The sequence below is a fragment of the Entelurus aequoreus genome, linkage group LG03 (assembly GCF_033978785.1).
Source record: "Entelurus aequoreus isolate RoL-2023_Sb linkage group LG03, RoL_Eaeq_v1.1, whole genome shotgun sequence".
Lineage (NCBI taxonomy): Eukaryota > Metazoa > Chordata > Actinopteri > Syngnathiformes > Syngnathidae > Entelurus > Entelurus aequoreus.
In genome coordinates, this window is record NC_084733.1 from 92,474,393 (window position 1) to 92,494,392 (window position 20,000).

General features: G+C 39.9%; 2 protein-coding genes across 3 annotated transcripts in view; one reads left to right on the plus strand and one right to left on the minus strand.

Moving 5' to 3' along the window:
- LOC133647122 (uncharacterized) overlaps nt 1-16,881 on the minus strand; it is a 17,679-nt gene extending 798 nt beyond the window's left edge. Inside the window, exons 1-4 of the mRNA XM_062043248.1 lie at nt 16,432-16,881; nt 9,140-9,560; nt 1,626-1,760; nt 1-929 (exon numbers count right to left, since the gene is read on the minus strand). The exon at nt 1-929 is cut by the window's left edge and continues 798 nt beyond it. Coding sequence (XP_061899232.1) covers nt 1-929; nt 1,626-1,760; nt 9,140-9,521 — 1,446 coding nt within the window. The 5' untranslated portion in view covers nt 9,522-9,560; nt 16,432-16,881. The remainder of the gene's footprint in view (nt 930-1,625; nt 1,761-9,139; nt 9,561-16,431) is intronic.
- Nucleotides 16,882-18,012: 1,131 nt separating this feature from the next.
- Nucleotides 18,013-20,000, plus strand: part of LOC133645878 (zinc finger and SCAN domain-containing protein 2-like) — a 3,730-nt gene continuing 1,742 nt past the window's right edge. For both annotated transcript variants that reach the window (XR_009825214.1, XM_062040801.1), the window contains exon 1: nt 18,013-18,448. Coding sequence is in view for 1 of the 2 variants with exons in the window: in XM_062040801.1 (XP_061896785.1) it covers nt 18,286-18,448 (163 nt within the window). In the remaining variant the exon portion in view is untranslated. The remainder of the gene's footprint in view (nt 18,449-20,000) is intronic.

The window sequence follows — 20,000 nt, forward strand, 5'->3', positions numbered from 1 at the left end:
GCGGTACATCTGTCGAGTTGACGGTGGAATTTCTTTGCGAATCTTGTTGACTGTGCCGAGGATGGTTGTATTCCGGCTAAGTAGTCGTTTTGCAAGTGACAGTGATGTAAAGAAATTGTCCGTGGTAACATTTCTGCCCTTGTCCAAGAATGGTTCCATCAGCCTCATGACTACACTCTCAGACACTCTCTCCCCACGAGGCCGAGTGTCGTCCTTGCCAAGATATGGGAGGATGTTGCAGACGTATTTGGTTTTCAAGTCACGCGCCACCCAGAACTTGATCCCAAACTTGTCTGGTTTAGATGCAATGTACTGTAGGAAACAGCAGCGAGTCTTGGACGGGAAAAGTTGTTGGTCGATGGTGATGTGTTGACCAGGGATGTAGGATGTGATGCAGTTGGTGGCAAACAATCCCCATATGTTTGAAATTGCAGCAAACTTATCGGTCTGTGCTCGCTCGCTGCGGGTGTCTCTGTCATCAAAGCGCAGGTGATGCATGATGTTTTGGAAACGCCCTCGGGACATGGTTTCGATGATCTGTGGGCTTCCCAGGTTTTTCGACCAGCAGTCACGCAGTGATGGCACCCTGATGATTCCCCGCATCATGGTGATGGAAATAAATGCCATTAGTTCAGGGAGGCCCATGAACCAATCCACATGCTCCGTTTGCTTTGCATGTTGAACTGTACAGTCTCGAATGATGCCAAGCATGTCCAGAGTGATGAAACACAGGAAGCTCTGAAGACGACTTGTGATTGACCTCCTGGCCTTAGCTGTTGGCTCTCCATCTGCGCTGTATGGCGATGGCGGGGTGAAATGTGGACCCGTTCCCACCTGTTCTTCATGCCATACTGTGCCATCTTTCGCAGTCTCTGTCACATCAGTCCCCAGCCGAGCTCTCTTTGTTGGTTGGGGAGCAGTCTCCTCATCTGTAGTGTGAAAAAAAAATGTAATTATGAGCAATGGGAAAGTCAAATGATATCACAAATGCAAGCATAGAAGCAAATAATAATAATAATCCCAGAACATCTCAAATAGGTTGGCTAAGCTGCAGACACCTCAGGAGAAGTAGAATCAACAAAACTGACGGCAGTCGGCACTCAGAAACAAAATGGAGGCTCTATTCACATGGTGCCAGTGGCGGCCCACCACAAATAAATTAATATATGGGAATTGGGAAACACTGATGATATGTGTCTGCAGGCAGTAGTACAGTATATATATTTATTTATATCATCTATTTATATCTATTTAATATATAATAACTAAATATAAATAATATTAAAAAATATTTATTTATATCCATTTATCTCTCTATATATTTATTTATTACATCCATTTATCTATATATATCCTGTCCATTTATTTATTTACCTATACCTATGTCTGTATATATGTTCAATGAAAGTTTTGTAGTTCAATTCAAACTCTGTGTATATCTATATACTATATAGTATATAGATATACACAGAGTTTGAATTGAACTGAGTATTCGAACTGCGTGTTTTCTTGAGCCCCCCCCCCCCCCCCGGTCAACCCTGTGGGAAACACTGTGGTGCTATATTTTCCAACATCCTCACTGAAATGAAATGTAAAATAGGAAATAATATGAAATGAAATCTTACCTGAAGATGACTGAGACAGCTCGGAGTCTGAATCCTCCTGAAGATTGATGTCTTCTCCATCCGAGTCGACAGGGTTAACATTGGAAAGGAGCATTTCCAATGCTTGTTGAGTGCTGAATCTCTGCATCTTCGTTCCTTGGAGAGAAGCTTCTTTCACCACAAAATTCTTGAGGGAAATGAAGCTATAGTCCACGTGCACTGGTATTTATGTCTTGGCCGTTACCTGTCTTGCCTGTAAGGTGTGACCCCCTCACCCCACAAACTGCCCCTAACAGCCTCATTACCATAACAAAATGAGTGATTAGTGTGGGAAAAGCGTCGGGCCAAATGACCCCTCTCTGGGTCTTCTAGGTAGACAGAAAAATGCTGGGACTTCTAGAAATGTGTTTTAAACTTAAACAGCTCAAAACAAAAAGGACCAACATGATTTATTGACAATTTAAAAAAAAATGTCTTGCCAGATTTCGTAGAAACACACAAATCGTATCCCTGCTGTAGGAGCACTTGCGTTCAGAGGAGGAGCTACACGTCAATGTTTAGATAACAGTTCCACGCGTACATAACACAATATGTGGATTGTCACGATCATGCTTTGGTTGTCAAAGATGTTACAATATCCACCCATCTATTTTCTACCGCTTGTCCCTTTTGGGGTCGAATAGGCCTGCATTACGCTGAATTAAATGATGAAAGAAGTGTTGCAACAGCGCCTGTTGCTGGTGAGAAGTGGCATGTACAGGAAGTGGTCAGAATTGTAAAGCCTTCCGAGTGGTAAGACACATATTTTTATATGTATATATGTACACATACATACATGTATGTGTGTATATATAAATATATATGTATATATATACACATATATACTGTATGTATGTGTGTATATATTTATATATACACACATACATATATGTAGGTGTATATATACACACATACATATATGTAGGTGTATATATATATACATATATGTCTGTGTATATACATATTTATATACATCAGGGGTCACCAACCTTTTTGAAAGCAAGAGCTACTTCTTGGGTAGTGATTAATGCGAAGGGCTACCAGTTTGATACACACTTCAATAAATTGCCAGAAATAGCCAATTTGCTCAATTTACCTTTAACTCTATGTTATTATTAATAATTAGTGATATTTACACTTAATTGAACGGTTTAAAAGAGGAGAAAACACGAAAAAAAATTACAATTAAATTTTGAAACATAGTTTATCTTCAATTTCGACTCTTTAAAATTCAAAATTCAACCGAAAAAAAGAAGAGAAAAACTTAAAAAAATAATTTATGGAACATCATTAGTAATTTTTCCTGATTAAGATTAATTTTAGAATTTTAAAGACATGTTTTAAATAGGTTAAAATCCAATCTACACTTTGTTAGAGTACAGCAGGAACTTCACTCGGTGACAGAAAACACTGTGAGTAATGGCTTCCTGCGCGTCTTGCACCATACTCACGGAGAGGTTGGCTCTGCTAGAGGGCCGTGTCCGCCAGTTAGAGCAGAGTAATGTCGTAACTTTAGATGTTGCGGACACATCTGCTAGCGTTAGCTGTAGCGAGCTAACTAGCCCAGCTTGTAGCAGTCCTAAGCAGCCTACAAGCTACGGTGTACCGGTTGAGACGCATAATAGATTTAGCTCTTTAGCTAGTCCTACACCCCAGTCTACCGGGCACCACACCTTAGTTATAGGGGACTCCATCACCCGAAACATAAAGCTTAGCAAACCAGCCACAATAAAGTGTATCCCCGGGGCCAGAGCACCTGACATTGAAGCTAATCTTAGGGAGCTAACTCGCAACAGGCCTAGTAAACACGTACGACAGGCTAATCGCACCACTAATTATGCGAATATAGTTGTACACGTTGGCTCCAATGACACTAGAATGAGACAGTCAGAGATTACAAAGAGAAACATAGCCAGGACTTGTGATCTCGCCAGAAAGATGTCCAGGCATCGAGTAATTGTCTCTGGCCCCCTGCCTGCGAGAGGCAATGATGAGAGATATAGCAGATTAGTCTCGCTTAACAAGTGGTTGGCTAGCTACTGTAGGACGCAGGGACTAACGTTTATTGATAACTGGCCCTCTTTCTGGGGCAAACCAGGCTTGCTGATGAGAGACGGCCTTCACCCTAACCAGGAAGGCGCCATCATCCTGTCTAGAAACATAGACTACTATTTAAGTCTCACTTGACTGACTACACTAGAGCAAGCCCGGTCACAGGCAATTACAATGTCTGTTAGTCCGGGTGAGGAGTCAGTTAAGCTAGAACTAGCCAGCGCCAGGCTGGATAATCCATGTACGCATAGCAATTCTCTTAGAATAATACACAATTCACATAATGTTTTTTCTGTTGTGTCTGTGTCAGAGGTGGACATGCATTCTACTGAGGTGGCAAATTATGATATGTCCAGTCTATTGCAGCACCAAGCAAACAATCGGAAAATTCCCGTCATATCAATTCCTAGATATGGTCGAAACTATTTAAAGTGCACTACGCATAATAAACGCAACATTGTTAATATTGCCACTACGGATAATCTTAACAAAAACTCGTCAAAACAGCCCAATACCTATAATATGGGCTTTTTAAACATAAGATCATTGTCTCCCAAGGCGTTATTGGTTAATGAGGTCATTAGAGACAACAATCTTAACGTCATTGGTCTTAGCGAAACCTGGCTCAAACCGGACGAATTTTTTGCGCTCAATGAGGCATCTCCTCCTAACTATACGAATGCGCATGTTGCCCGCCCTCTTAAAAGGGGAGGGGGTGTCGCACTAATATACAATGAAAATTTCAACCTTACCCCTAACCTAAATAATAAATATAAATCGTTTGAGGTGCTTACTATGAGGTCTGTCACACCGCTACCTCTCGACCTGGCTGTTATCTACCGCCCCCCTGGGCCCTATTCGGACTTTATCAGTGAATTCTCAGAGTTCGTTGCTGATCTAGTGACGCACGCCGACAATATAATCATAATGGGGGACTTTAATATCCATATGAATACCCCATCGGACCCTCAGTGCGTGGCGCTCCAAACCATAATTGATAGCTGTGGTCTTACACAAATAATACATGAACCCACGCATCGCAACGGTAATACAATAGATCTAGTGCTTGTCAGGGGTGTCACCACCTCCAAAGTTATGATACTTCCATATACTAAAGTAATGTCCGATCATTACCTTATAAAATTTGAAGTTTTGACTCTTTGTCAACAAGCTAATAATAATAATAACTGCTATAGCGGCCGCAACATTAAGGCTGCCACAACGATGACTCTTGCTGACCTACTGCCTTCGGTAATAGCACCATTCCCAAATTATGTCGGCTCTATTGATAAACTCACTAACAACTTTGACGATGCCTTGCGCGAAATTATTGATAGTATAGCACCGCTAAAGCAAAAAAGGGCCCCTAAAAGGCGCACCCCATGGTTTACAGAAGAAATTAGAGCTCATAAATTATCATGTAGAAAACTGGAACGCAAATGGCGCGCGACTAAACTTGAGGTTTTCCATCAAGCATGGAGTGATAGTTTAATAACTTATAAACGCATGCTTACCTTAGCTAAAGCTAAATACTACTCAAATCTCATCCGCCTCAACAAAAACGATCCTAAATTTCTGTTTAGTACAGTAGCATCGCTAACCCAACAAGGGACTCCTCCCAGTAGCTCCACCCACTCGGCAGATGATTTTATGAATTTCTTTAATAAGAAAATTGAACTCATTAGAAAGGAGATTAAAGACAACGCATCCCAGCTACAACTGGGTTCTATTAACACAAATACGACTGTATATACGACGGACACTGCCCTCCAAAATAGTCTCTCTATTTTTGATGAAATAACATTAGAGGAATTATTACAGCGTGTAAGTGGGATAAAACAAACAACATGTTTACTTGACCCACTTCCTGGGAAACTTATCAAGGAACTGTTTGTATTATTAGGTCCATCAGTGTTAAATATTATAAACTTATCACTTTCCTCCGGCACTGTTCCCCTAGCATTCAAAAAAGCGGTTATTCATCCTCTGCTCAAAAGACCTAACCTCGATCCTGACCTCATGGTAAACTACCGACCGGTCTCCCACCTTCCGTTTATTTCCAAAATTCTCGAAAAAACTGTTGCACAGCAGCTAAATGAACACTTAGTGACTAACAATCTCTGTGAACCTTTTCAATCCGGTTTCAGGGCAAATCACTCTACGGAGACAGCCCTCGCAAAAATGACTAATGATCTATTGCTAACGATGGATTCTGATGCGTCATCTATGTTGCTGCTTCTTGATCTTAGCGCCGCTTTCGATACCGTCGATCATAATATTTTATTAGAGCGTATCAAAACACGTATTGGTATGTCAGACTTAGCCTTGTCTTGGTTTAACTCTTATCTTACTGACAGGATGCAGTGCGTCTCCCATAACAATGTGACCTCGGACTATGTCAAGGTAACGTGCGGAGTTCCCCAGGGTTCGGTTCTTGGCCCTGCACTCTTTAGTATTTACATGCTGCCGCTGGGTGACATCATACGCAAGTACGGTGTTAGCTTTCACTGTTATGCTGATGACACTCAACTCTACATGCCCCTAAAGCTGACCAACACGCCGGACTGTAGTCAGCTGGAGGCGTGTCTTAATGAAATTAAACAATGGATGTCCGCTAACTTTTTGCAACTCAACGCTAAGAAAACGGAAATGCTGATTATCGGTCCTGCTAGACACCAACATCTATTTAATAATACCACCTTAACATTTGACAACCAAACAATTAAACAAGGAGACTCGGTAAAGAATCTGGGTATTATCTTCCACCCAACTCTCTCGTTTGAGTCACACATTAAGAGTGTTACTAAAACGGCCTTCTTTCATCTCCGTAATATCGCTAAAATTCGTTCCATCTTGTCCACTAGCGACGCTGAGATCATTATTCATGCGTTCGTTACGTCTCGTCTCGATTACTGTAACGTATTATTTTCGGGCCTCCCTATGTCTAGCATTAAAAGATTACAGTTGGTACAAAATGCGGCTGCTAGACTTTTGACAAAAACAAGAAAGTTTGATCATATTACGCCTATACTGGCTCACTTGCACTGGCTTCCTGTGCACTTAAGATGCGACTTTAAGGTTTTACTACTTACGTATAAAATATTACACGGTTTAGCTCCAGCCTATCTCGCCGATTGTATTGTACCATATGTCCCGACAAGAAATCTGCGTTCAAAGAACTCCGGCTTATTAGTGATTCCCAGAGCCCAAAAAAAGTCTGCGGGCTATAGAGCGTTTTCTATTCGGGCTCCAGTACTCTGGAATGCCCTCCCGGTAACAGTTAGAGATGCTACCTCAGTAGAAGCATTTAAGTCCCATCTTAAAACTCATTTGTATAATCTAGCCTTTAAATAGACCCCCCCTTTTTTAGACCAGTTGATCTGCCGTTTCTTTTCTTCTCTCCTCTTCTCCCCTGTCCCTTGCGAGGGGGAGTTGCATAGGTCCGGTGGCCATGGATGAAGTGCTGGCTGTCCAGAGCCGGGACCCCGGGTGGACCACTAGCCTGTGCATCGGTTGGGGACATCTCTGCGCTGCTGACCCGTCTCCGCTCGGGATGGTTTCCTGTTGGCCCCGCTGTGGACTGGACTCCCGCTGATGTGTTGGATCCACTGTGGACTGGACTTTCACAATGTTATGTCAGACCCACTCGACATCCGTTGCTTTCGGTCTCCCCTAGAGGGGGGGGGTTACCCACATATGCGGTCCTCTCCAAGGTTTCTCATAGTCATTCACCGACGTCCCACTGGGGTGAGTTTTTCCTTGCCCGTATGTGGGCTCTGTACCGAGGATGTCGTTGTGGCTTGTACAGCCCTTTGAGACACTTGTGATTTAGGGCTATATAAATAAACATTGATTGATTGATTGATATAACAAATTGGACCAAGAAAAATGACTATTTTTTCTAGATTTTCCAGAACAAAATTTTTTTTAAAAAATTCAAAAGACTTTGAAATAAGATTTAAATTTGATTCTACAGATTTTCTGGATTTGCCAGAATAATTTTTTTGAATTTTAATCATAATAAGTTTGAAGAAATATTTCACGAATATTCTTCGTCGGAAAAATAGAAGCTAAAATGAAGAATTAAATTAAAGTCTATTTATTATTCTTTACAATAAAAAAAAATTGTTTTACTTGAACATTGATTTAAATTGTCAGGAAAGAAAAGGAAGGAATTTAAAAGGTAAAAAGGTATATGTGTTTAAAAATCCTAAAATCATTTTTAAGGTTGTATTTTTTCTTTAAAATTGTCTTTCTGAAAGTTATAAGAAGCAAAGTAAAAAAAATGAATGAATTTATTTAAACAAGTGAAGACCAAGTCTTTCAAATATTTCCTTGGATTTTCAAATTCTATTTGAGTTTTGTCTCTCTTACAATTAAAAATGTCGGGCAAAGCGAGACCAGCTTGCTAGTAAATAAATAAAATTGAAAAATTCTATTTGAGTTTTGTCTCTCTTACAATTAAAAATGTCGGGCAAAGCGAGACCAGCTTGCTAGTAAATAAATAAAATTGAAAAATTCTATTTGAGTTTTGTCTCTCTTAGAATTAAAAATGTCGGGCAAAGCGAGACCAGCTTGCTAGTAAATAAATAACATTTAAAAAATAGATGCAGCTCACTGGTAAGTGCTGCTATTTGAGCTATTTTTAGAACAGGCCAGCGGGCTACTCATCTGGTCCTTACGGGCTACCTGGTGCCCGCGGGCACCGTGTTGGTGACCCCTGATATACATACATATATACATATATGTATATATATATTTGTATGGTGTACTGTCACCTTTTGTGACTGAAAAAAAAGGATGAATAAACTATTAAGAAGATTGTGTTGCGATGACATGTTATATTTGGTGATGTTTACGTTGTGGACGTTAGTTAGAAATGGTGCGGCCTCATTTCCTGCCGCCGCTCCCACCAGCGCACTGGTGTTTCTTACACTGGTACTTGTAAGAGAATCTTTCCTCACACACACCGCATTTGAACACTTTCTCCCCCGTGTGTCGCCTGGCGTGCACCACCAGCGCCGAGCGGTCACAAAAGCTCTTGTCGCAGCCCGAACAGGAAAACGGTCTTTCGCCGGTGTGTTTCCTCCTCACGTGCACCTTCAGACACTGACTATTGACTAGGCTTTCGCCGCACTCTGAACAGACATACGGTTTCTCTCCGGTGTGCGTCCTCGTGTGCGCGACGAGCGCCGAGGGGTCGCAGAAGCTTTTGAGGCAGCTGGGGCAGGAATGCGGTTTTTCTCCCGTGTGCGTCCTCGCGTGTACTTTCAGGTTGGCCCCCTGAGAGAATCTTTTGCCGCAAACTAAGCAGGCGAAGGGTTTCTCCCCGGTGTGTGCTCGCATGTGTCGCTTCAGACTGCAGCGGTGGTTAAAAGTTTTGCGGCAGTGCGAGCATGTGAAGTGTGTGGTGTCACCGTCAGAGGGTGACCTCGTGTCCTCACCGTCTACGACCTCGTCTGCTCCACCTCCATCTTGTGTTGAGCTGCTGCTCGGAGCTGCCACCTCTCTCTTCTCCACCTGGTCGTCCTCACCCTTCACCAGCACACCCGTCAGTCGGAACTCCTGCAGCCATTCCAGGTGTTCTCCCTCTTGATCGACGCGCTGCTCCTCCTCTTCCTCTTTGACGTCGGAGGGCTGCGGATCCTCCTGTTCCTCTTTTACGTGAAGGGACTGTATATCCTCAATGCGAGGGGTCTGTGACTCTTCCTCTTCCTCTTTAAAGTGGGGAGGCTGTGGATCGTCGTCTTCCACTTTGAAGTGGGGGGTCTGTAACTCCTCCTTTTCCTCTTGAAGGTGGGGGGAATGTGGCTCCTGCTGCTCCATCCTGGAGGTCCACTCCGGCTCCTCAAGAGTCGCAGACGTCTGCAGGACACGAGACAATCACATACGAGGAGAAAACACGAAAAAAAATTACAATTAAATTTTGACACATCGTTTGTCTTTAATTTCGACTCTTTAAAATTCAAAATTCAACCGAAAAAAAGAAGAGAAAAACTTTAAAAAATAATTTATGGAACATCATTAGTCATTTTTCCTGATTAAGATTAATTTTAGAATTTTGATGACATGTTTTAAATAGGTTAAAATCCAATCTACACTTTGTTAGAGTATATAGCAAATTGGACCAAGACAAATGACTATTTTTTCTAGATTTTCCAGAACAAAAATTTTTTTTAAAAAATTCAAAAGACTTTGAAATAAGATTTAAATTTGATTCTACAGATTTTCTGGATTGGCCAGAATAATTTTTTTGAATTTTAATCATGATAAGTTTGAAGAAGTATTTCACGAAAATTCTTCGTCGGAAAAATAGAAGCTAAAATGAAGAATTAAATTAAAATCTATTTATTATTCTTTAAAATAAAAAAATTTTTTTTTTACTTTTACTTTTTTACAAGTCCGGCTTTTCTCGGCCGTGTGAGACATCGTCCTGCACCAGCTGTGTTTTGGTACGGTTTGAGGATCTCATTAATCCCCACTTTGACTTTAAAGGCCTACTGAAATTATTTTTATTTATTTAAACGGGGATAGCAGATCCATTCTATGTGTCATACTTAGGAAAGTCCGATAATGACTTTTTGCCGATATTCCGGTATTGTCCAACTCTTTAATTACCGATACCGATATCAACCGATATATGCAGTCGTGGAATTAACACATTATTATGCCTAATTTGGACAACCAGGTATGGTGAAGATAAGGTACTTTTTTTTTTTAATTAGTAAAATAAGATAAATAAATTAAAAACATTTTCTTGAATAAAAAAGAAAGTACAACAATATAAAAACAGTTACATAGAAACTAGTAATGAATGAAAATGAGTAAAATTAACTGTTAAAGGTTAGTACTATTAGTGGAGCAGCAGCACGCACAATCATGTGTGCTTACGGACTGTATCCCTTGCAGACTGTATTGATATATATTGATATATCATGTAGGAAGCAGAATATTAATAACAGAAAGAAACAACCCTTTTGTGTGAATGAGTGTAAATGGGGGAGGGAGGTTTTTTGGCTTGGTGCACTAATTGTAAGTGTATCTTGTGTTTTTTATGTGGATTTAATAAAAAAATAAAAAAATAAATAAATGAAAAATAAAAAAACGATACCGATAATAAAAAAAACGATACCGATAATTTCCGATATTACATTTTAACGCATATATCGGCTGTTTTTTATGTTGATTTAATAAAAACAAACAAAAACAAACAAACGATACAGATAATAAAAAAACGATACCGATAATTTCCGATATTACATTTTAACGCATATATCGGCCGATAATATCGGCAGGCCGATATTATCGGACATCTCTAGTCATACTTGATCATTTTGCGATATTGCCATATTTTGGCTGAAAGGATTTAGTAGAGAACATTGACGATAAAGATCGCAACTTTTGGTATCTGATAAAAAAAAAGCCTTGCCCCTACCGGAAGTAGCGTGACGTAGTCAATTGAAAGGCTCCTCACATTTTCCTATTGTTTTCAACGCAGCGAGAGAGATTCGGACCGAGAAAGCGACGATTACCCCATTAGTTTGAGCGAGGATGAAAGATTTGTGGATGAGGAACGTTCGAGTGAAGGACTAGAGTGCAGTGCAAGACATATCTTTTTTCGCTCTGACCGTAACTTAGGTACAAGCTGGCTCATTGGATTCCACACTCTCTCCTTTTTCTATTGTGGATCACGGATTTGTATTTTAAACCACCTGGGATACTATATCCTCTTGAAAATGAGAGTCAAGAACGCGAAATGGACATTCACAGTGACTTTTATCTCCACGACAATACATCGGCGAAATGCTTTAGCTACGGAGCTAACGTGATAGCATCGTGCTTAACTGCATATACCGTATTTCCTTGAATTGGCGCAGGGAATATAGTATTCGCACGTCTAGAATTACTTCCGGGTCAAACTCGTTTCTCAAAATAATTAACGCATGCTTGGCCTTATCGCCGGTTCATTATTAACGCCGGATCAAATTCGTTTCGCAAAATATAAATTTTATTATCGCATGTCTATAATTTTCGCCGGGACAAACTCGTTTCGCAAAATATTTAGCATATGTCTAGAACGTCCGCCGGGTCAAATTCGTTACGTCACGAGTGACGCTTTACCTGTCCTCATTTTCAAAATGGAGGAAGCTGCTTTCAGTAGTTTACAATCGCACAAAGGAAAAAAGATAAAGAGCTATTCAGTAGGATTTAAGGTCCAAGCTATTGAATACCGGTACAGTATGCTAAAAAGAACAGTAAGCAGCTATGTTTTATTAATATACCGTAGCTGCGTGTGTCAAATACGGTATGAGAGAGACTTTTTTAAAACTGAAGAAAGAAAATAAGGAAGACTTCTATAAACAAGTTATCGATGCTTTTGGTCGGAAGGAGCTGCAAATGGACTCCATTTATAAGTACAGGTAAGACCATAATAACGTTTTTTTTATTAAATGTGCTTTTCATGATGGTATGCTTACATCACACTCAAAGCGCACGCCTAAGCGCATTCCTTTTGGTAAACGCCGGAGTGAGAAGAGGTTTTAAAATAATTAGCGCATGCACGGCCATCCCGCAGGCTTCCGGTAAACGCCGGAGTGACAGGAGGTTTTAAATTAATTAGCGCCCCTGCGGCTATTCAAGGAAATACGGTAGAAACAAAAGAAATAAACCCCTGACTGGAAGGATAGACAGAAGATCAACAATACTATTAAACCATGGACATGTAAATACACGGTTAATGCTTTCCAGCCTGGCGAAGCTTAACAATGCTGTTGCTAACGACGCCATTAAAGCTAACTTAGCAACCGTACCTCCCAGAGCTATGCTAAAAACATTAGCTATCCACCTACGCCATCCAGCCCTCATCTGCTCATCAACACCCGTGCTCACCTGCGTTCCAACGCTCGACGGTGCGACGAAGGACTTCACCCGATCACAGATGCGGTCGGCGAGACGGAGGAAGTTAAGGTGAGTTCGGCGGCTAACGCGTCTGCTATCCATCTCTGTCTTCCTGGTTGTGTTGTAGTACGCCGCTAATACACCGATCCGCTATTACACCGATCCCACCTACAACTTTCTTCTTTGCCGTCTCCATTGTTCATTAAACAAATTGCAAAAGATTCACCAACACAGATGTCCAGAATACTGTGGAATTATGAAATGAAAACAGAGCTTTTTTGTATTGGATTCAATGGGGTGCCAATACTTCCGCATCAACTGATTCCGTCACGCGCATACGTCATCATATCTAGACGTTTTCAACCGGAAGTGTGGCTGGAAATTTAAAATGTCACTTTATAAGTTAACCCGGCCGTATTGGCATGTGTTGCAATGTTAAGATTTCATCATTGATGTATAAACTATCAGACTGCGTGGTCGCTAGTAGTGGCTTTCAGTAGGCCTTTAAAGACGTCATTGTCAGAATAATTGTATCTACCGTATTTTTCAGAGTATAAGTCGCTCCGGAGTATAAGTCGCACCGGCCGAAAATGCATAATAAAGAAGGAAAAAAACATATATAAGTCGCACTGGAGTATAAGTCGCATTTTTTGGGGAAATGTATTTGATAAAAGCCAACACCAAGAATAGACATTTGAAAGGCAATTTCAAATTAAAGCTGCAAGCAGCGTTGGTCGGGCCCGCATATTTGGCAGGTGCTAGTCGCAATTTCCGCCAGTCCTGATGTGTGTAAAAAGTTTGGTGAGTTTTGAAGTATTTTAAGGGGGTCAAATTACAGCTCAAAGAGGCAAAAATTAGTGTTTTTATGAAACTTTTGTTTTGAAGGGGTGATTGCCAACGTCCTGTTGATTTTTGCTGAAGGATGTCAGTGTATGAAATCTAGCTCTAAGTCAGACCTACATAGAGGTTTTTGTTTCATGTCTCTACGATATTCGTACTGGGAGTTAGAGGAAGTTGTGTCTGTGTTTTTTTTTCCTAGGTGCTGCGGCACACTGGTTCTTTTCTTTGAAGGCGCGTAAAATCAAAACCGTAGCACTTATCCAAACTCTTTGAGTATCCGTCAATCAGAAGGGTTCAATCTCTCTCCTGTAGTAGTTTGAAGCCGAAACGACAAACGCGCTCAGAGGAGATAATGTTTGATGTTTGGTGGCCGTTTTTTTTACAAAAATTTAGTTTTGAAAGGGGGATTTCAAACTTCCTGTTGATTTTTGCTGAAGGATGTCAATCTATGAAATGTACACTACCGTTCAAAAGTTTGGGGTCACATTGAAATGTCCTTATTTTTGAAGGAAAAGCACTGTACTTTTCAATGAAGATAACTTTAAACTAGTCTTAACTTGAAAGAAATACACTCTATACATTGCTAATGTGGTAAATGACTATTCTAGCTGCAAATGTCTGCTTTTTGGTGCAGTATCTACATAGGTGTATAGAGGCCCATTTCCAGCAACTATCACTCCAGTGTTCTAATGGTACAATGTGTTTGCTCATTGGCTCAGAAGGCTAATTGATGATTAGAAAAGCCTTGTGCAATCATGTTCACACATCTGAAAACACTTTAGCTCGTTACAGAAGCTACAAAACTGACCTTCCTTTGAGCAGATTGAGTTTCTGGAGCATCACATTTGTGGGGTCAATTAAACGCTCAAAATGGCCAGAAAAAGAGAGCTTTCATCTGAAACTCGACAGTCTATTCTTGTTCTTAGAAATGAAGGCTATTCCACAAAATTGTTTGGGTGACCCCAAACTTTTGAACGGTAGTGTAGGTCTAAGTGAGACCTACATAGAGGTTTTTGTTTCATGTCTCTAAGACGTTCCTACCAGAAGTTACAAGCAGTTTTGTCTGTGTTTTCCTCTGAGGAGCAGTTTTGTCTCTGTTTTATTCAAAATTTGCGCAATTTTGAGCTTTGGGGTTCGTTTTTTTTCTTAGATCGCAATTTCCACAAGTCCTGATGCGTGTGAAAAGTTTGGTGATTTTTGAAGTATTTTAAGGGGGTCAAATTACAGCTCAAAAAGGCAAAAATTATTGTTTTTAGTACATTTTTGTCTTGAAGGGGAAATTGCCAACTTCCTGTTGGTTTTTGCCCGAGGATGTCAAATTATGAAATGTAGGTCTGAGTGAGACCTACATAGAGGTTTTTGTTTCATGTCTCTACGACCTTCCTAGTGGGGGTTACAGGCGGTTTGTTTTTGTTTTTTCCCTAGGGGGCGCTAGAGCGCAATTTTGATTTTTTTTTTTATGTGTGTAAAATTTGGTGAGTTTTGAAGCATGTTAAGGGGGGCAAAGTAGTGCGCAAAGCTGCGGAAGAATAATAATAAAGAATAATAATAATAAAACCTTACAATAACAATAGGTCTTTTCGTCCCAATGCAAAAGGACTCCCGTTGGGATTCCTTTTACATGGGCCGTGCGGGCCCTAATAAATAAAGAATAGTGAACAACAGGCTGAATAAGTGTACGTTATATGAGGCATAAATAACCAACTGGTATGTTAACGTAACATATTATGGTAAGAGTCATTCCAATAACTATAACATATAGAACATGCTATACGTTTACCAAACAATCTGTCACTCCTAATCGCTAAATCCCATGAAATCTTATACGTCTAGTCTCTTACGTGAATGACATCAATAATATTATTTGATATTTTACACTAATGTGTTAATAATTTCACACATAAGTCGCTCCTGAGTATAAGTCGCACCCCCGGCCAAACTATGAAAAAAACTGCGACTTATAGTCCGAAAAATACGGTAAGTTATCACAAAACTTTGTGTTGCCACGAGTTCTCGGCGAGAAGACAAACGCTGTCTTTGATCCTACCAAGAAGACGGCTTGTAAAACTCCACTGTGTAGGATGGGAAGCAACATGAAGGTGTTCTGTTTCTTTCATGTATCGTAATCAACAGAAAGATATTGTCTTGACCCGAGATCTACAAAGCAAAGAGGAAGCAGGACCTGACTCCCCTCCAAGGACCTTTTCTTTGAACTGTTTTGTAATCAAAGGCGACGGCTGTTTACGACCCCCCGGCCCTTAGAAACAGCCGTTGCCATGTAATCAGGGAAAGTCCAAATAAAAGAGGAGGCGTACAATCTTTTGCCAGAGCGTGGTGAGACTGTTTAAAGAGTACAGTCCAGACGTCTTTCCTCAATTGAGCCAAATGTAATTCTGTCTGTTTGATTCCTTGCTTCTTGTCTTGTTTAATAGATGTCATCAGTGTTTGAACCTGACAGTCATAACTACAGACGAACTGAAATTCTCGGCTCAAACCGAATACCAAATATGAGAGAACCAACGCCAAAAACCAAAGTAATAAAACAAATTAGTGTTATTATTACCATTGCACGCACAAACCCCAAAAGCAGTGACGTTGTCACGTTGTGTAAATGGTAAATAAAAAGAGAATACAACAAATCCTTTTCAACTTATATTCAATTGAATAGACTGTAAAGACAAGGTATTTAATGTTCACACTGAGATAGTACATTTTTTTTGCAAATAATCATTAACTTAGAATTTAATGGCAGCAAGCGAAGCCGGCGACGTTTCTGGGTGTTGTTGATAAATGGCTTTGGCTTTGCATAGTGGAGTTTTAAATTGCACTTACAGATGTATTGTATATTATTATTTTTGGAGTGCAAATACAAACTCATACATACTTTTTTCCACGTCTTGACAATGCTCTTCCACTCAGTAAAAATACCCCACCAGTTATTTATGGTAATGATAAACTATAAAGCCAGTAAACACGTGAGAGTAAGAAATAAACAAACCTGTTCTGTGGAGCACAACTTGAGGCTTCTTGAAAACGCTACTTCGCTGCGAGTGTAAACGAACGTAAGTGTCGCAAAACAATAACAAAAAAGGTAAATGTCGTAAAACAATAACAAAGATTATGGCGGTCTTGCGCATGCGCGGACCGATCGCGTAGCAACAGTATCAACAGAAAAGAACAGTTTGATCATTCGTCTGCGTTAATTCCTTCGTTTCTGTGTTTGTGTGTATTCGTCTATTGGATAATAAACTACACCTCCTTACTTATTTGGCTCGATTCGTCTCAGTAAACTCCAGAGTTTTTAGGCTAGCTTAGCTTGTTAGCAGCTAACAAGCTAAGCTAACTAGCAAGCTACACTCGCCTGGGAATGTCGAGCGTTCACTAAGTCGAGTTTATCAAAATAATAATAATAATAAAGTGTAGTTTTCATACGATGGCCGAATAAGTATAAATGTATAAATGAATGAATTAACGCGGTACAAATACAACGCAGCCCGCTTCTTTGCTGCGAGCGTAAACGAATGTAACTGTCGTAAAACAATAACAAAAAAGGTCAATGTCGTAAAACAATAACAATGATGGCGGTATTGCGCATGCGCGGACTGGCGCGTAGCAACACCGTCAACAGAAAAGAACAGTTTGATCATTCATCTGCGTTAATTCCTTCGTTTGTGTGTATTCGTCTATCGTATGAGAAACTACAACTCCTTACTTATTTGGGTCGATTCGTCTCAGTAAACTCCGGAGCTTTTCAGGCTAGCTCAGTTTGCTAGTTAGCTTAGCTTGTTAGCAGCTAACAAGCTACACGCGCATGTGAAGGTCCAGCGTTCACTAAGTCGAGTTTATCAAAAATGTTTTAATAAAGTGTAGTTTTCATACGATGGCCCAATAAGTGTAACCTATTTTTATGGGCTTTCCTTTTTGTGATGTTAAATTCCTGTTATACGCGGTAATACAGTATATGCCTTGAGCTCTTATTCTGAAGACGCTAAGAGCGGAAGTGATGACACGTTGTAGTGAAGCGGAGGTTTTGGAAATAAAGTGTCCTCGTGTAAAACTGGAGTAAATGTAACCGAGGGTTATATTTTTTTGCCTATACTGTATAAAACTACAAAATAACAAACACGGAGGCTCCAGTTTTACACGATGACCACTTTATTGTCTTTATTTTCAACGTGTCATCATTTCCGCTCTTAGCGCCTTCAAAATAAGAGCTCAAGGCATATACTGTATAACAGCGTATAACAGATCACAAAGAGGGAAGCCCATAAAAATAGGTTACATAAGTATAAACGTATTCATGTGAATGCTTTTAAAAAAGGCTTAAAAACCCTTCTTTAAAAAAAAAAAAAAAGCCTTATTTTAGATTTATGCGTGCTAGTTCTAGTTTTTATTTTTATCTATTTGTATTATTATCCTTTTATTATTATTTTTTAATGCACTTTGAGGTTGTTTGCTCGATGCAAAGTGCTTTTTACAAATAAAATCTATTTTTATTAAATTAATTAATTAATGCGGTACAAATAGAACGCAGCCCGCTGCGAGCGTAAACGAACAGAAATGTCGTAAAACGAGAACAAAATGATGTCGGTCGTGCGCATGCGCGGACCGATCGCGTAGCAACAGCGTCAACAGAAACGAACAGTTTGATCATTCATCTGCGTTAATTCCTTCGTTTCTGTGTTTTTTTGTGTGTGTATATTCGTCTATCGTATAATAAACTACACCTCCTTACTTATTTGGCTCGATTCGTCTCAGTAAACTCCGGAGCTTTTCAGGCTAGCTTAGTTAGCTTAGCCTGTTAGCTGCACGTCATCGAGTGTGAGTGTAAAGTGTTGCGGTTGTGTGGGAAATGTGCAAACTACAAATGCTGAGAGTGTTGGTGAATCAGCGACTAAGTGCGGCGGCGGAAGAAATCTTTGCGGCGATAGAAAGGACGATGGCAGAGTACCGGGAGGAACTTTGTCGCACAAAAGAGGAGAACGAGCTACTGCACGCAGTTTACAACACAACTGGTTTGTTTACGTCTGACTCTCACATGTCGTCATTAACATGGAAGGACATTTGGATACTTTCATAAACAATCCCATACACAATGTTGACATCTATGGTTATATTTGATCAACAATGCATGGTGCAATGTTATTTCATGGACGATGACTCTAACCTTTCAATTTGGCTGCCGGCAATGCATTGTGGGATACATCAGAAGCCCTCTAAACCTGGACCACAACACCCTTGTGCATGGGATCACCTTTCTACAAAACCCGTGAAGTTCCTTTTAATCCTTATATATTTTCAACTTATATTCAATTGAATAGACTGCAAAGACAAGATATTTCATGTTCACACTGAGAAACGTGATTTTTTGGGGGGGGGGCAAATAATCATTACTTTTAGAATTTAATGCATGACGTTTCTGGGTGTTGTTGATAAATGGCTGTGGCTTGGCATAGTAGAGTTTTAACTTGCACTTACAGACGTGGCGACCGACTGTAGTTACTGACAGTGGTTTTCTGAAGTGTTCCTGAGCCCATGTGGTGATATCCCTTACACACCCATGTGGCTTTTGGATGCAGTACCGCCTGAGGGATCCGAGGTGTGTGATATCATCGCTTAAGTGCAGTGATTTCTCCAGATTCTCCGAAAATTTTGATGATATTACGGAGCGTAGATGGTGACATCCCTAAATTCCTTGTTGAGAAATGTTGTTCTTCAACAATTTGCTCAGGCATTTGTTGACAAAGTGGTGACCCTCGCCCCGTCCTTGTCTGTGAACGACTGAGCATTTCATGGAAGCTGCTTTTATACCCAATCATGGCACCCACCTGTTCCCAATTAGCCCGTTCACCTGTGGGATGTTCCAAATAAGTATTTTTATGAGCATTCTTTAACTTTCTCACTCTTTTTTGCCACTCGTGCCAGCTTTTTCAAAACATGTTGCAGGCATCAAATTCCAAATGAGCTAATATTTACAAAAAATAACAAAGTTTACCAGTTCCAACGTTAAATATCTTGTCTTTGCAGTCTATTCAATTGAATATAAGTTGAAAAGGATTTGTTGTATTTAGGGATGTCCGATAATGGCTTTTTGCCGATATCCGATATTCCGATATTGTCCAACTCTTTAATTACCGATACAGATATCAACCGATATATGCAGTCGTGGAATTAACACATTATTATGCCTAATTTGGACAACCAGGTATGGTGAAGATAATGTACTTTTTTTTTTTAAATAATAAAATAAGATAACTAAATTAAAAACATTTTCTTGAATAAAAAAGAAAGTAAAACAATATAAAAACAGTTACATAGAAACTAGTAATGAATGAAAATGAGTCAAATGAAGTGTTAAAGGTTAGTACTATTAGTGGAGCAGCAGCACGCACAATCATGTGTGCTTACGGACTGTATCCCTTGCAGACTGTATTGATATATATTGATATATAATGTAGGAAGCAGAATATTGATAACAGAAATAAATGGGGGGAGGGAGGTAAGTGTATCTTGTGTTTTTTATGTTGATTTAATAAAATAAATAAATAAAAAATAAAAAAAATAAAC